Raw genomic sequence first — 18,775 nt, 5'->3', positions numbered from 1 at the left:
CTGAGGAGAATGAAGTGTTTTAACTAAACTGGTGATTTATATGAAAAACAGAGAGAATTGCTGCCCTATATGGTGGCTATGTAAGAGTTGCCCATGTGCCTGAAGGCTGTTAGCTATTTGCTCTTGTGTTTTGTAACTGTTGTGTGCTGCAGCAGTGAATTTGCTTTGACTCAATTTTTTCTTTACAAAGCTAACAGGAAGTGTTAGGAAAGCTCAATAAAAGCTAAAGTCTCTGAGTTGAGGACCAGCAACCTATGAAACTATCCAAACAAATAACTTAGACATTTGAAATACGTGTTTAGGAAAAGAAGCAGAAGGATCGAAGTCTTGAACTATGGAATGTGGATGGTGTTTGTAAAATTTTAATTCATATAGACTTACTTAGCTGAAATAAAAGTTCATCTAAGCCGAATCCTTCTGTAGACCTCCTGGAAAAAAAGAAAAGGTAACTAGCTCTGAGCAGTATTATGCAAATGAGAGTTACAAACACATAAGCTACAACTGCAATTACAAGCACATTGATGTTTAGAAGGGAGATCATCTTGTCTTGGAGCTATGTATACTTCAATAGCTTTGGGGAAACCAAATTGTACCTTGAAACTTCGACTTTGGGAAATGGGTAATTTAAGCTTCTTGGTAATACTCAAATTGATCTTACAGTGCTTTGTATCAGAACATGGCTACATGCATTATTTTTAGTTTAGTGCCCATAAGTGCTATTTGTTCTGTTACTGAAGTTACCTGCTCACATGCAGGAGAATGTGATCAGTACATGAAATATCTCATGGTAACTATCCAGTGCTGGAGCACAGGGGTTGAAATCACCCACTTTTCTATAATGTGTAGTATTGTAGATGCATACTCAGAATGAATGTACAGAAGCTGTTGCTAGTTTGCAGTTCCAGACAAAAAGGGCTTGTTTTATGGAAATACATGAAAAGAAAAGGTAGTGCTTGAGCAAAACAGACAGCTCCATTTTTCAGCTGTAAAGTAGCATAGCTTGTACACGTTGGGCTATGAATTCCTCGATGACGACATATAAATGAGTGCAAAACTTATGGGGTCTATCTGCCTTGTGGAATTTATTCTACGTAATGATTGTATGGAGAGAATGATTTAGATATATAGGTATTCAATTTCAATGCAAAGCTTGCATTCTCTGACTTACAGAGAAGAAATTGCTTTCAGTTATTTCTATAAAATGCTGTTGAAGGATTCATATGGCCATGTGTTGAGTAACTTGTGAATCTGACCCAGACATTCCCATGTTTAAAAATCTTAGATGTGTCAACGTAAAGGTTATTTGTAGTCATGTAATATGACAGGAAACAACTTTTTATTACAATTTTAATTTCTTATCACAATCTTTGACTCCGAAATTCAAACTTCCTAATTAAAAATCTGTTCAAGAATTTTTTGTTAAGAATTGTATTTTAGACTACAGAAGGCTGCTAGTATGAACAAAATGAAAAGATGCTAGCAAAGGAAATCATGGTACGGAATACTCAGTAAGGCATTCAGTTTCTCTGCTTGAAGAAAGTAGGAAGCTATGAATCAGAGAACAAAGGAAGGAAAGAGTGAAGTTAGTTAAATTATTCTTTAGTAAGTAAAATTGACAGAAATATTATTCTTTCCCTCTTCTGTAGTGGTAGTTCTTTCTGTGAGGAAATTACTTGAAAATCACTTCCCACCAAGGGAAATCTTGATACAGAAAAGGAAAACTGCCTTGTAGAGTTTGATATACATCTTGTACAATGATCATAACAATGGTCTTTTCCAAAGAGACAGAGATTATTTCTGCCTACTCTGCTGCTAGCTGTCTAGTAGGTAGGACATGGATTCGCTCAGTAAAAGGCTTCCCAAATGCCAAGGCAAGCATTTAGTAGCTTGCCTGAAGCATCTAATGGGGCTTTCAGAAAGAGGTGATTTATTCTACAGTTTAGCATTTTGTATCAAAAAAATATTCCCTGGATGAACAAGACAGGAAACCTGTTTCATAGGTTTTCCATGTGCTGTCATGACTACAACTGAAGGGATAGAAAAGAGTACTGTTTGGATTAAATTCTTTAGCTTGTAAATGTGCAGGTTAAATCCTCGCTATTTACATTAATTTTACTTTTTGTGCCCATATGTCCAGTGAGATCACAAACTGTTGTTAATCACAGTGTCTTTTGAGGCCATAGCTTTTTGCATCATGAACATTCCCCCAAACAAGAGAAGGTGACCCTAACCATCATCCATTTCCATCACCATACAGCAGCCTGCTCATAATTCATGTGAAGCTGCAAGGATGAAGGGCAATTATATGTTTAACACAGTTCTCTGAAATGCTGTGTCTGTAAGGCAAATAATCATTCTGCCTTTGAGTATCTGATTTCACAGAAATCCTGCCTTGGTGATTAGCCGGCAGACTTTGGGTAATTAATATTAGGATTTTTAATTAGCTAACCTTTTGAACAACCACTCGACTAATCTGAATAGCAAATGTAAACACTGGTAGGAGGTATTACTGATTAGTGAATATATGCAGGAAGCTGCAGATATTTATCTGTTAAAGACATGCCAAGACTGCATTGGAAAAATGCAGTAAAGTGAATTGGAGGAGTCAACCTGTTGATATTGTAAGACATTAGAAGCTGCAGATCCATAGGGGAAGTCCAGAAGTTGGAGCAAGCTGGGGTGGGGGGGTGGGGGGTGGGGAAGGCAAGGAGCCAGAGAGGGCTTTTTTATCTTCATATGTGTCATTTTTGTCCTAGAAAGAATAAAAAGTAGCGTTTTCCTAATATCCAGGGAGTGGAATCACATTTCCATGGAGCTGAACCAGGCCTGGCAGGGTGTGGGGGAGGGAGGGAAGAGGGGGGGCAAATACTTATTGTTAATTAAGGTAAATGTTGGAACTGATATGAAGGATAAATTTTGGATGAGATCTCAACATTTACGAAAAATGATAATTTTTTTTGATGAAATTTTTTTTTATTGAATTGATTGAACCTCACCTGAATGCTGTAAATAATGTCTTGATTAGTAATAAAGAATGCAAAATATAAGACTAAATATAGATTTATCAGCAAGATAAGAATTCAGTTAAATGGACTTTCTAACTGGCAGAACACTATCACTAATCCTTTTAGACATTTGGGAATGTGAAAATAGTTGAAGTTGGATAAGTGGAATCTTGCATTTCTGAATATCCATTAATTACTAGTCATCTAACTAACACATACCTTGGTTGAGTCATTCCTTTATTAAACAGTCAATGAGGTAAGTCAGAGATTGTTCAGATACCCCTAACAATATTATTGCATATTTATATCTAATAAATTATAAATTGCAATGAAAATAAGGAGGCATAAAAATAAGACATACATATCAGTAATGGTTTATTTCCACATGCTAATCTCTCCTATATAAGAATTATGTGGTATTTCTTTTTCCAAAATCTGTTTCTGGATTTGCCCTTTATCATGGACTGTTGCTAAGTAAAAAAAAAAGTTTCCCTGAATTTCTAAGAGCTAATCTATGCATGTTTCTTTTGTGCTCTGGAGGCAGTATTAATCACTGGAAAAAGCTTCTCTTTTGGCTTTAATACATCTAGGCTTGCCTCAGGAATACCCTGCTTGTGTGGTGCAGACAGATCTTCCAATGTTCAGTTTGTGTGATGTCTGCCCTAGTAGTATAAATAAAAACAGAGGCTTCTGAAGAGATATGATCAAGACACTCGTCATAGCTGTGCAATTAAACTTAAACATTAAAAAAATCAGTATAAATATCAGTATACTTGAAACTCCAGCTTTCACATTTTATACATTTTCAGTATGTGCATCAACAGAATTATACTACTATACTGCTGCCAAATATTCTGCCAGACTATCAAAAATAATAAATTAGTTTAAATATTAAGAATATATATGGCCAGTTAACAAAATGACTGAACTTAAAACTGTCGATCTTTCCATAAAATGTGAATATTTTGAATCTCTGCTGAACAAATTTTTGTTACAACCAACAAGAATCTAGAGGCAGAAACAGAGGATGTGGATGAAGAAAATTGTTCTATGGAATTAACAAAGTTAAAGTTTAGCTGAAATGTTACCTTCTTGGAACATTAGGGTTGGAACAAGTTCATTCCAATCAGTGGTTTTGTGACGTTTAACAATCTGACCAGAAAACAAATTTCTCCCTGCGCCCGATTTGCAAGCTCTTTTCCACAGTTTTTATTAACTTTGTTATATAAAAGCTCACCATACCGCTATGCTCCAGACTTCTTGTGAATCATCACCTAAGAACAAAAGCTTTTGTGAAAAGTATATCTTGATATGCTAGCAGATTGATTACTCTCAGTTAATGTGTCCACTCTAAAGCAGTGGGAAAGGGTATGCCTTCCCTTGTCTTACCAGCTTGAACTTGCCCCTGAAAATCAGAGGAAATGGTTAGAAAAATCCTTCTGGGTGATTATTCTGAGTGAGGAAAGAATAATACAGACTATGGATGCACCCTTTAAACCAATTCTGAGCATGTTCTTTACATTCTAAAACACAGATCTTCATGAGTCAGGGCCTTCCTTTCACAGAGACTACTTAAATGTCCTATTTTAATTCTGTGGGGGTGTTTTGATCTTCTGTTAAATATTTGTGTTTTGCTGACATGGCATTCTTGTCTTTGTCAATTCAGGCACTACCATGGCGCTGAACCCAGGACAGTGCCTCACAACTTGAACAGCAGTATCTTGCATGGCAAATGAGCATAAAAACATTCAGAAAGTAACCTGTCCAGTGACTTGAAAAAAGCTATACTAGAGTTAATGTAGGAAGTTGATGCTTGTTACGGTATTATTAATATATAGAGCATTCCTGGAGTCCTGAGGTCTTGAATCCCTATAGATTATGTCAACTGGGAGGAATGACTTGTGGTGATTCAAGTAATTAACTGTATTAGATGTTTAAGATGCTGTTAGATGTTTGAAGAGCTGGCTGTAAACAAACTAACTGTAAGAATACTATCCCATATATGACTAGGACAGAGAAATACATTGAACATTCTTAAAGCACAGAGACAGAAAAGGAGCCTTATGACTAGATGGTAGATTGTTGCTGTCACAAAACAGGTTATTTCCAGTAAACTAACTAGAAAGCTATATGGAAATTAACATTCATTTTAAATTGGAAGTAATGAGCTAATGCATGGTATTGAGGAAACAGAACAGAACAACCCCCTAGACAGACTCAGAGAAGATGGGAAACAGTGGACTCTGATACATACAAAAAAGTGATGCTGTCAAGTTTCTGATGCAATATTTGAAATAGTTGAGATCAACAATATACTATTCACCTCTGTTCTTACAGGGTGGAGAAAAAAAATCTTCTTTGATGTAAATTATCTAACTCAGCACGTTATTAATTTCCACCTTCCCCAGTATCTTTCCATATAAAATTTCACTTGTAGATGTGGCAGTGCACATGTTCCACCCATGGAGGCATTCACAGGGTTAAGCATTGTTTCCCCATTGCAATTAAGCTGAAAGTCCAGACTAGGAAAAAAAAAAAAGAATTAATAAACTACAGTTGTTGTGCTGGTTTTCGGATATGAACTTTTTCTACCTCTGTCCACAGAATGGGTAGACTGAGAATGCACAAGAACACGGGAGAGGAAAAAGGCAGGACAGCTGAACCAAACTGTCCAAAGGGATATTCCACACCATATGAGGTCTTGTTAAGCATCAAAGGCACAGGGGAAGCAGAAAGAAAGGGGACATTTGTGCTTACTGCATCTGTTCTCCAGAGTAATCATTACCATGCTGAGCCCCTTCTTTCCCAGAAATGGCTAAACATCTGCCTGCCAGTGGGAAGCAGTAAACAAATTCCTTAATTTGCTTTGCTTGTGTATGCAGCTTTGTTTTACTTATTAAACTGTCTTCATCTAGGCCCATGTGCTTTCAGCTTCTGCACTTTCAATTCTTTCCCCCATCCTGCTGAGACAGGTGAAGAGAGCAAGCAACTGGACAGATACTTAGCTGCTATTATGTTCAACCCACCACAAATACTGTCTTCAGTGTTTTGATTACTTGGAGCAAAAAATCAGACAATCAGTCAGGTTGGGGTTATTTTGTTAGTTTCTTAGCTTGGGTTTTGTTGTGTTTGTTTTTTTGTTTTTGTTTTAGTTTTAGTTTTAGGGTTTTTTTGTTTTGTTTTGTTGGGGTTTTCTTTTTTCATATAAATATATGAAATATTTTAAATTTGTATCTAAGAGAACTTATATTTATGTTCTATATTGTCTTCTGTTGTCATCATACATCACTGAAACACAAGCTAAAATAACGTGAACAAATTAAGTTCTTTTATAAGGTTTAAGAACATTTTAAATTGTATTATGAAAGCAAATGTTCATTTTTTAAGTAATATAATGGAAACATCAAACACTACAATCAGCAAACTTATTTTGAAAACTTTACTTTAAAATTATCAGCAAATAGCCAAGAACAACTGAATTTACTGGAAGCAGAGAAAAAATCATTAAGTCAAAATGAAATTTCTAGTATAATGACCAATGGCCACCAAATAAAAAGCAGTAGAAGTAGAACAAATTACACATGTAATTTGTTACATGTGCCATATATTCTGTTACAGTTGTGGTACAAAAACCAGTTTACTTGACGTCACACAGGAGAGCCACTCCTCTCAATATCCAGTGGTCTGGAGTCACGACTGTCCTTAAGTAGATCACTGTAATATAGTTCCGATCTGTCCTCATGGGCTTCTTGTAAAGTGGACAAACATAGAGCTTGGGATCTTTAGGACTGGTTGTATTAACAGCATATATATGCAACACAGGCAGCTGAGTAAAAAGAATCTTTGGTGTAGATTCAATGAGTTTGCTATTTCGTTTGTCCCAGCCGGCACCTTCCAGGTATAGCCCATATACATATACTCCTTCCTGTGTGGAGAATAAGCAGATACATCACACAAACTAAAAAATCTGTTTTGTGAAATGAGTGTCGTAAACTATTAAAAGGAATATATGTTTCATAGTAATACCTGACATTGAATCTTTTCAAACCACATAATTTTAACATAATATCCTTTTTCAGAAGATATTACTGAAATAGATAGCAATGAAAGTTGCTTAATAAAGCCCATACACTACAAAATTTGATCTAAAGTTTACTATAAATTTTAAAAATCAAGAGGTGATACAATGAAATGGTTCTTTTAATAAAATATTTTTATAACTGCAAAATAAAAAATTAGCATCTTCATAGAATCATAGAATAGCTGGAATGGAAAGGACCTTAAGATCATGTAGTTAAACCCCTCCCGCCATGGGCAGGGACACCTCACACTAAACCGTCCCACCCAAGGCTCTGTCCAATCTGGCCTTGAACACCGCCAGGGATGGAGCATTCACAACTTCCCTGGGCAACCCATTCCAGTGCCTCACCACCCTTGCACTAAAGAACTTCTTCCTTATATCCAATCTAAACGTCCCCTGTTTAAGTTTGAACCCATTGCCCCTTGTCCTATCCCTACAGTCCCTGACGAAGAGTCCCTCCCCACCATCCTTATAGGCCCTCTTCAAATACTGGAAGGCTGCTATGAGGTCTCCAGGCAGCCTTCTCTTCTCCAGGATGAACAGCCCCAACTTCCTCAGCCTGTCTTCATATGGGAGGTGCTCCAGTCCCCTGATCATCCTCGTGGCCCTCCTCTGGACTTTTTCCAACAGTTCCATGTCCTTTATATGTTGAGGACACCAGAACTGCACACAATACTCCAGGTGAGGTCTCACAAGAGGAGAGTAGAGGGGCAGGATCACCTCCTTCGACCTGCTGGTCACGCTCCTTTTGATGCAGCCCAGGATACAGCTGGCTTTCTGGGCTGCGAGCACACACTGCCAGCTCATGTCCCAAGTCCTTCTCTGAAGGGCTGCTCTGAATCTCTTCTCTGCCCAACCTGTAGCTGTGCCTGGGATTGCTCTGACCCAGCTGTACGACCTTGTACTTGTCATGGTTGAACTTCATAAGGTTGGCATCAGCCCACCTCACAAGCGTGTCAGGGTCTCTCTGGATGGCATCCCTTCCCTCCAGCGTATCAACAGAACCACACAGCTTGGTGCCATCGGCAAACTTGCTGAGGGCGCACTCAATCCCACTGTCCATGTCACCAACAAAGATGTTAAACAAGACCGGTCCCAACACAGATCCCTGACGGACACCACTAGTTACTGGTCTCCGGCCGGATATTGAGCCATTGACCACAACTCTTTGTGTGCGGCCATTCAGCCATTTCTTTATCCACCGAGTGGTCCATCCATCAAATTGATGTCTTTTCAGTTTAGAGACAAGGATGTCATGTGGGACAGTGTCAAACACTTTTCACAAGTCCAGGTAGATGACATCAGCTGCTCTAACCCCTGTCCATCAGTTCTGTAGCCCCATCATAGAAGGCCACCAAACTGATCAGGCAGGATTTCCCCTTAGTGAATCACAGAATCACAGAATCCCAAGGGTTGGAAGGGACCTAAAAAGATCATCTAGTCCAACCCCCCTGCAAGAGCAGGGTAACCTACAGTACATCACACAGGAACTTGTCCAGGCGGGCCTTGAATATCTCCAGTGTAGGAGACTCCACAACCCCCCTGGGCAACCTGTTCCAGTGCTCTGTCACTCTTACAGTAAAGAAGTTCTTCCTGATGTTAACGTGGAACTTCCTATGCTCCAGTTTACACCCATTGCCCCTTGTCCTATCACTGGATATCACTGAAAAAAGCCTAGCTCCATCATCCTGACACCTACCCTTTACATATTTGTAAACATTGATGAGGTCACCCCTCAGTCTCCTCTTCTCCAAGCTAAAGAGACCCAGCTCCCTCAGCCTCTCCTCATAAGGGAGATGTTCCACTCCCTTAATCATCTTTGTGGCTCTGCGCTGGACTCCTTCAAGCAATTCCCTGTCCTTCTTGAATTGAGGGGCCCATGCTGGCTGTCACCAAGCACTTTGTTGTTTCTCATGTGCCTTAGCATGCCTTTCAGGAGAATCTGCTCCAAGATTTTCCCAGGCCCAGAGGTGAGACTGACTGGTCTGCAGTTCCCTTGGTCGTTCATTTTTCCCTTCTTGAAAATGGGGTTATATTACCCTTTATCCAGTTGTTGGGAAGTTTGCCTGACTGCCATGATTTTTCAAATATGATGGCCAGTGGCTTAGCAACTTCATTTGCCAGCTCCTTCAGGACCCGTGGGTGGATTTCATCAGGTCCCATGGCCTTGTGCACATTCTGGTTCTTCAGATGGTCTCAAACCAGATCCTCTCCTACAGTGGGCCTAGGGTCTTGATTCTCACAGTCCCTGTGTCTGCCTTCCAGGACTTGAGTGGTGTGGTCAGGGCATTTGCCAGTGAAGACTGAGGCAAAGAAGTCATTAAGAACCTCAGCCTTCTCCAAATCCAGGGTACCCAGTTCTCCCAATAGCTTCCAGAGAGGGCCTACGTTGTCCCTAGTCTGTCTTTTATACATTTATAAATACTTGTATGCTTATATACTTATTTCATACTTATCGTTATTTATCTTGTATGCTGAGCAAAAACAGCGAGGTGAAGACATTAGTAACTTTTGCCTCTAGCAATCCAAAATGACAGAATGATGCACTATATAAATGAAATACTGGAATTAATACTGAAACATCTTTGCATGTCATACATACAGAAGGAGGTGCTGTGATTTCTTCTTTGTTTTGCTTTAGCACTTCATTATGTATTGTAACGGTATCTAAAGCCCAGCCCTTATGTGCTCGAGTTGCTTCTTGTCTCATTGCTGTCAGGAATCCTTGAGAAATTAAGCCAGAGATTTATTATATATCTCACATGACAAAAAAAAAATATATATATATATATATATACATATATAAAATCTTGTTTAGTTATCTGCTTGGTTCTGCACTGAATGTTATAGACAGATATTCAGAGTTCTGTTAAAAATGAGCACCCTGACTAATAATAGCAAATTTTGCTTTGGGGCCAAAATAGGAACAAATGACAACAGTGGCCTAGAATGCATTACACTGAGAAAAATATTTTTAAATGGCAAATAAAATAAATACTTTTTTTTTGTTTTTCTGCTACTGAATTATTCAGTTAACAAATATTCACTCAGGATACTGACTTACACATTTTCATTAGGCAACCAACTACAAGATCCAGGGTAGAGTTGTGTTTCAAGAAAAAATTTGAAGGCAGACAAGATATGAATTATGCAAGCTGATATTTCTGTAAAGGCAACTTAGGAAAAAGGTGGTTTTTAATGAAAGAAGAAAAATTACATAAATTTCAATGACGGTGCGTCTGAATGTGATAACTAACTATACGAGTGTGTGGAATCTAGATAACGCAGTGCTTAAAAAGGATGAAAAATTTTTGTTTTGTTAGTGAAGAAAAGGGAGTCCTAGACAGAAAAGAAGGTAGAGGATGACATAATCAAGTAGTGAGTTCGGTGATCTTTTTAATATTTTTTTGAACACATTTTACATAGGTTTGCAATCAAAAAGGGTTAAGAGGCAAAATTCACAGCATTAGCTGAGCACCCTGTCAACTTTAGAGCACCTAAACACTGCCTTGCCCCAAAGATTGCATATCAAATAGAAAGCACACAGTGCATCTTCTTGTGTAAAGGGCTGAAAAGTAGAAGCACAAGATGACAAATAACTGGGCAGCAAAGAGGTTTGGATGTGTTATAAAGAAAAAAGATACAAAAATGCAACAATTTTAACAAGTACCTGGTTGTTTCTTTGTAAGTGTCTCAGAAGATGACAATGCAGTAGCTGCTATTTTATGCTACTAGATAAAGAACTAGTTGGAGTTGTCAGAGAGATTAGGTAAAACATTAACAATAGAGAACTGGATAATTATATGTGATTACTGTAAAGATTCAAAGATGAAATTGCATCAGTTCCTTCTTGATAGGGCATAAAGGAGAATATGACTAGTGTTTTGTTGGCTGTCAAGTGTCTACAAGGAGAAACCACCTAATAAAATACTGACAAGCCAGGCAAAAATTCATGAAAGTAGATGGACATGCAGTAGAAGACAACATTTCAAGATATGAGTGGTTTAACATGCTAATTAGGACAAAGCCAATTAGAAGTTAAGAGATTTGTCACAGCTAAAATATTTATATGTGATGAAAATACAATTAACATAGTACTTGAAATGCACATGTATTCCTTTCTCAAGTACTATGCATTCTGATAAAAATAAAACAGTATTATTTAGGCTTCAAATTTTGCTAAAAATTAATTCTATCTATTTTTTCATAAGCCTGTTCATTCCAAGTGCCAAGTCTGCTGAATGGCATATTGCACCTCCATTAACATACATTCTCCCTTGATAAATATTTATAGGAGACAAACACTGATAATGCTAAAAGATCACAAGAGGTTTAAATACAATTATTGGTGATACTTTATAGTACTATCAATAGATTTTTTTCCACTGAACTGATACAATACATTCCTCATGTTTTAACATTATAATGTATTTGCCAATTCTATGATAGATTTAAAGCTTGATTCACTAGTGCAATTAGTTTAGATTTTCCTGTAATGGCAGTACAGTAGTTTAATTTCTGATTTGACTAACAGTCAATTTTTTTAAACACTGCTGCATGGTTTGATTTAGTCAGAATTTTCTGGAGAGCAGTACTACACATACAGCAACTATACTTACCTCACCCCTAGCCATAGCAAACCTTTACGTTTAGCACACTTCTTTCTCCATCTGCAGGACTAATTTTTTTTGGAACACAGAGGCTGAAGCAATCACCAAGTTCAAAAACATCTGTGTCTCCGGTTCATTTACTGTTAGGCTAAATATTTTATTTGGGCAAAACAATCTGGTCCATTATCTTCTTTTACACTACCATGAGTGCTGCTTTTGAATAACCAGAGATCAGCTGCACCATTTTTGATGCAAGTTGAATGATGTCTTAACTGGCATCTCAATACTACCTTTTAAAGATAACCCGAATGTGCTCCAGGCACCTCAACTGTTTCTGAAAGTAACTCCAAAAAATACTTTGATATTAGTTGTTTTTTACAGAACTAGTCACAGAAAGGCCAGAAGGAGTAAAGCATTACAAAGTAAAGGTAACTCATAAAACAGTCAAGGATTTCAGAGGTTAATACTAATGAAAAACATCATAACAGTTACATAAGAGAAGTTTCTCATCAGAATTTTGTAGGGACAGTTGTGTAGGCTAAATGAGATTCTTCTATGAACATGCACCAAATAAGGTAACAGGTTTTGTTATTCATAAAGACAGTTACAATCCAGTTTTCTTCCTTTTTCCTAAAAACATCATAAGCTATAACAGATAATGATAGATAATGTTTACTTGAACTTTGCAGTATATCTTTGATGAATTTGGACAAACTGTTCATTAAATAACCTGTGAAATGGGAACACTGTGGAAACTGCAGTTTGATTATTCTGTGAAACATTGGTAGCTGCTATAAATTCTGATATAGTTGCATGTTCGTAGAATCATAGAACAGCTCAGCTTTGAAAAGACCTTGAAAGATCATCTTTTGTGAGAAAGGGAGCCTAGATAGCACTCTATCCAATTGTATCTTGAAAACTGCCAGCAACAGGGACTCTGCTGTGTCCCTGGGGAGGTTGTTCTAGTGAATGACTGTTTTAACACTAAAAAAATTCTTTCTTTTGCTACTATACAGCATATAAATAACGTCTTGCTCTAGATTAAAGCTTTTCCATGCCAGCAGCTTACAGTATGGAACGTGTTAAACACTTCAAGACAACAGGAAAAGAGTACTTTAGAAGTTATGTCATATCATGCTACAATATCTCAACAAGATAAAGCATTTTGTTAACTACATTTTCCTTCTTGAAATATAAAAAGTGTGTTTACAGGTCAGACTAAAAGACCATCTATACAAGCATCCTGTCTCTGATACTAGACAAAGGCAGATGCTTAATGAAATATTACAACAGGCAAAATGACACATAAATCCTTTCACTTCTTCATTCTTCCAGCTTCTGGCAATCTGGAGCTGAGGGACCTCCCAGCTCAAAGGTTAAATTTGGACAGTCATTTTTATTGCTGCCATTGGACCTGTTTCCCATGACTTTATCTAATCTTTTTTTGAACCCACTTATCATCTTGGCTTCTATGACACATTCTGACAGCGATGAAAACATCTTTTCTAGGTGTAATATTAAATCAGATATGTAGTAAAACCAATTAAACTATGATTAAATACATTACTACTCAAGCCCTTTCGGTATCCTTACCTTGTGGATTAAAGAATCCAGACATCCAAAATACATGTGGTCTTCCTCCAAAAATCCAAGTAGAGAATTGAGTATTTCTTTCCAAAAGTTCAGTAAACCAGAAGCCAAGTGTTGAAGAATCCCAAGCTACTCTTTTCCATCCTTGAGGAATTCGAGCATCAAACATATTATCAAGTACATCTTTCAAATTCTGAAGGAAAGAAATTATAACACATGAACTAAAGCAATCAAGGTAATAATTTGAAATACAGTATTCAATATTAGTAAACGTGCTTTACTTGCCTCACTCATAACAATAGTTCCTTCTATGGCTAATTTAAGATCATTCAAACTGTTGCGGACTATTGTGATCACCTTTTGCATTCGGTCAATTTCTTGCCGAAGAAAAATATTCATAGAGTTAAGGTGTCCCATATTAATTAAACGAGCTTTTACCTAAAATATAGGAGAACAGAAGAAGGAATTTAGTTGAAATTGAATTGTTGAAATAATATTGTCATACATGACGTCTTTACTTTCTTGTGTTCAGAAAAGTAAACAGTAGACTAGTACTTCATGTATTTCAACTAACAATTATCCCGTAAACTGTTGCAGTTTTTATTTTTATTTTTTGTCTGATACTACCAAATTACTCATGACTTTGCTAGAATAGAACTTCACCCAGAAGCCCAGGAGAATGCTGTCACAAAAAGTTAAGACTGAATTTTTTCCTGTGTTTTCACATGCAGCTTTGACAGTCCAGGAATAGCCTCCATGACACATCTCCATGATCAATTGTTAGAGGTCTTTATTTTTAATAAAATAGCCTCATATCAATTCATGCTGATAGTTATAAAGATGTTGGTTCCTTGCTTGAATCTGCTGCTAGCTATGCGATATTTCTTTACCATTCAGGGTTTCCTTTTTTGGAATTTCTGTGAAAACTCAACAGAGACAACAGTAAGAAAACAACTAAGATTAACTTGCCTCATGAGGTACGTAATCTGGAGGAAGTTTCTCTAGCATGTCTTCAGCTAAACGATAAACAATTGCTTCACGAGTTTCTCCAGCTCCTGCACCACCTTCTTTAGGCTGAATGTTGGTAATAGTGTCTAAAACATCAGCTGCTGTATTACTTTGGTATCTGAGAGGATAATAAATACATATAAATTACATAGGATTTTTTAATAGTTAAATGATACTTTGGAGAACACACAACTTAAAACTCGAGAAAAAACATACTGTGTCATCAGATTCAATCAAAACTCCCAATAATTTCTTTTCCTTTGTGTTCTGCACCAAGTTGAACACACTAACCATGACCTTTTTTTTTTCTTTTTTTTTTTTTTTTTGACCATGAGTTTTATTTTGGTTTTCCATGATTGTAAAGAATATGAACTTCCCTCTACTCACTGTTATACACTTGCTGTTTTTCTAACTCAGGGTTAAGAAAGAGTTCTACAAGCTGAGAATGTGGGGTGTCAGAAAAACCTATCATATGATCTCCAGGAATTCTGTGGAAAGGGAGAAAATACCATATGCCTGTTAAAGATATCTAAACAGCTATTTGCTGGGAGGAAGCAACATAAGTTTTTTAACAAGGAAGAATATTTCACTCAATTATTTCTTAAAAGTGGAATTCAGAAGAAGGAAAAGGTGGAGGCATTACTCTGCAAACTGCTTTTTTATTAATTAGTAAATTCATTCTGCTCTGAGGTATTTAGTATTAATTATAGAAGCTGATAGATTTACAATGTTAGAGATCAAAACCTTCTATTCCATAGTAGAGCATTGGCAGTGCTAATATAAATTCATGTTCTGAGTCAATACAAAAAAGTAAATTACATTCATGTGGCATTTGACAGCAAAAGACCTCATCAGTCCTTCAACATAAGCAGAATTACAGAATTACTTTTGCTACAATGCTATCTAGTGGCACAAAGGTATGAGAAGCAGTAAGAATGAAAACATAGCAGCATACGTGTTGGCTACTTTTACCTTATAGAGTCAGCTACATAAGGAACATACAGCATGAGTCTGACACAGAAAATAAATTTGTACTGACTCAAAGCATAATTTCGCATGTCAGTTTTGTTTTTAACTTCATATGACACCATTCTTTTTCTATTACTTTGTCATACATAATTGTATAAGCCATGAAACCAAGGACTGTGGTATAGGATAGAACATGTGAGCTCCTAAAGCATCTAAGCTTTGGAGATAGTATCATAAGATTAGAGAAGCCAGATACTGCAGCATTTCAACATAAACTGCTTGTGAATGCTATTATAAAGACTATAACTCAGAAAAATAGAAGAAATCCTACTGGCAGTTTGCTTCTCAGAGGATCTAATTTCTGCTTCTTAATGTAGGAATGGTGGAGCTTTCACAGTTTTTAATAACCCTTCATTTTAGATTCAAAACTCTCAAGCTTATTTCCATTTATGGCCCCATTTAAAGAGTGACAGATCTATTCAAGACTACACATGAGCAGAAAAGTTGGACAAAATCAAATTTCTCTTGTACTTATGGCTTCATTCATAAGAGAGACGTGAACCTTCCTGCTGACACTGCAAGTACTGTTCTTCCAATATTTCTGGGCCTTGGAAAGCCTGACTTTCCTTTACATTGCAAATAAAATGTTGAAATATAGATGCAAACAATAAAGAAAAAAAGATTGCACAGATTTGTAGAGGAAGCACCATGATCCTGGGAAGGAAATCAGATATATGCAATGCGGTGTCCCTAACCACATTTGAACATCTAAGTGTAGATGCCTACATGACAGCTGTTTGCCTAGATTGCCTTACAGGTAATGTAAAGTAGCATGATTCAGCTCATGTGTTTTATTTGTCTGGTTTGTGATCAGAGGAACTGTATTCTACAGGGATCTATTTTGCTATTACAGTAAAGGAAGTCTTGAGTAACATAAAGAAAGCTAAAGCAACGTTAAGTGAATCTCATTTATAGTGTCAATGTTGCCTAAAAGTGCGTATGTAAGATAAAGCACTTAATACCTGTTTATATGAGTTTTTACCTGAAGCAGTATGGCAAAGCGAATGTCAGTCATCAGAAGAAAAGATTTTTATATGAATTTTTATTTGCTCCAAAGGCAATATTAAGAATATTTTCTTACAGAGTTTGGATTCAATAGCCTATCTTAGTTTGATAGCTGAAGTCTGTGCCATCAGGAATTTTCTGTGCTGGAAATAAAAATTAAGAACAAATGGAGTTTGACAGAGATGTTACCTCCGTTTTGTGTGAAAAACAGCAGTCTCTACTGCAATGTGTTTTTCAAAACCTTTCATTCACCAAGGCACAATGGGAGATCCTGCTCTGTCTTCAGCTGGTTAATAACCACTTGCAGTAGATTACAAAATTCAGTTAGATTTAAGGCTTCAGTATGTAACCAATTGGAGAAGGGGTTGGAGAAGATTGTAAGAATACTCCTTGCCTGTTCAGGTACCTGCCTTGCTTTTGCAGAACCTATGATTCATACAGAAAGTTAAAACCAGTCACAATGACTTCAGGTGTTAATCCTAAGTAGACAAAAGTACTGACATTCAGTGAAGTCTTACAGTTGGAACCAGGGGATTGAGCTTTTGGCTGAACCACAAAACTGTCTCACTACACCAGTGAGAGATAAGGTCTTTTCCTCAGTAAAAGTAATGTGGAAAGGTCCTGGATGTCTCAGGGTTCCCATTCTAGCAGTTAGCCTTCTGCATTCTTGGATATGACTTAGTAAGATACCTTAATGGGAATTTGAATAAAACTTTTTACATTGTATAGGATGCTAATATGTTTGATCTGTATGTCAAAGATGAAATTCAGGCAGAAAGTACATGTGCATAGTTACCTATAACAGGTTGTGACAAATATGAAGCTGTTGAATATTTTCCCCAAACCGTAAAGAAATAACTACCAAGGAAAATCTCCAGAAAAAGGACTAAACTAACAGGAATGTGCTGATGTACCAAGGTGAACAAAAACTCGGCAATAGAGAGAAATGAAAGAGGTGTTTCTACTCACTAAGATTCCCCAACTCTGTCTCATTTTCTCCTATAAATTAACCTTCCTACAAGCCTGATTTTGGATCTGAAGCATGTCTCTCTTCAGGACTCTGGTTCTCCGATAAATCTTGGCTCTTCTTTAATCAATTTTGCAAGGGAGGCCTTGCAAGTATTAGAGAATGACTTGAAACAGAATCTACTCTTAAGACTTTTCTTCAGAAGTATATAGTTACAATGGTAGGTGCTAGGCAGAGCTGACAATAAAACTGTGTACTGTTCTCACAGCATGCTTAGAATACTGGGCTTTTGATATGGCATCAATCTTTCAAATCAGAGACTGAAAAATTGTGGGAAATTATTGTTTAGTCAAAAAATGTTGGAAGATTGGTTTCCACAGCAGTTGTGCATTTGTGTAATATTTTTGTTGTTTTTTAAAAATACAAAAAGCTATGTTGAGAAACAAAAATTTTTAAATTATTAAGGACTTTGGTGAAAACAATATGATGATGATTCATATCCTTTCACAGGGCATATAACATTAGAAGGAAATAAAATTTAGGCTGTTACACACATTGTTTGGAATGAAAAAGTGAATTGAGTCAAAGATAAAATTTTAAGTAGAGGTAGTGCAGTTAAAAAGCCTCCTTTATATAATGGAAATGACAGGACTGATGGCAACAAACGATTGTAGTTACATCCAAAGGCATGTTTGTAAACCAAATGACAATCCAGAGAATCATTTAACAAGTATGCACAGAAATATAATGTACCGCTTGGAACACGTCCTGATTTCAGCTGGAATAGAGTTAATGTTCATCCTAATAGCTGGTACAGTGATATGTTTTGGATTTAGTCTGAGAATAATGTTGACAACCAGCTGATGTTTTAGTTGTTAAGCAGGGCTTACTCTAAGCCAAGGACTTTTCAGTGTATCATGTTTCACCAGTGAGGAAGTGCACAAGAAGCTGGGAGGGAACACAACCAGGACAGCTGACCTGATCTAGCCAGAGGAATATTCTGTACCACAGAACATCATGCTCAGTGTAGAAACTGAAGGGAATTAGCTGGGAGCTACTGATCATTGCCTGGGGAGAGGCTGGGCATTGGTCAATGAATGGCCAGCAATTGTATCATGTATTACTGTTGCTTGTAATTTTTTAGTTTGAATTTCATCTCACTCTCTTTTTTTCCCTTATCACATTTTTCATTATTAGTAGTATTATGTTGTACTTTAATTATTAAATTGCTCTTATCTCCACCTGTGGGTTTTACCTTTGTTTTTTTCTAGATACTCCTCCTTGTCACCCCACTGTGAGGTAGGGTGTGAGGGAGCGACTGCATGGTACTTAGTTGCTGCCTGGGGTTAAACCACAACAGGACAGCAAGCAAACATTAGAAACTTTCTCTAGTTGAACTGTATAAAACCTTGCATTGTATGTTGATATAAAAGTTTCATTACTCTTTCAAATAACAAAAAACCCTAAAACCATGAGGAGT

General features: G+C 36.9%; 1 protein-coding gene across 1 annotated transcript in view; it reads right to left on the bottom strand.

Annotated features, from left to right (window-relative positions):
- Positions 1 to 6,642: 6,642 nt before the first annotated feature.
- Positions 6,643 to 18,775, bottom strand: part of DNAH8 (dynein axonemal heavy chain 8) — a 139,106-nt gene continuing 126,973 nt past the window's right edge. The window contains 5 exon segments of the mRNA XM_065682578.1: positions 6,643 to 6,930; positions 9,689 to 9,810; positions 13,290 to 13,479; positions 13,572 to 13,724; positions 14,256 to 14,412. Coding sequence (XP_065538650.1) covers positions 6,643 to 6,930; positions 9,689 to 9,810; positions 13,290 to 13,479; positions 13,572 to 13,724; positions 14,256 to 14,412 — 910 coding nt within the window.

The sequence above is a fragment of the Lathamus discolor genome, chromosome 5, assembly GCF_037157495.1.
Source record: "Lathamus discolor isolate bLatDis1 chromosome 5, bLatDis1.hap1, whole genome shotgun sequence".
NCBI lineage: Eukaryota > Metazoa > Chordata > Aves > Psittaciformes > Psittacidae > Lathamus > Lathamus discolor.
Note: the sequence above shows the minus strand (reverse complement) of the source record. Positions and strands in the feature narration are given on the sequence as shown.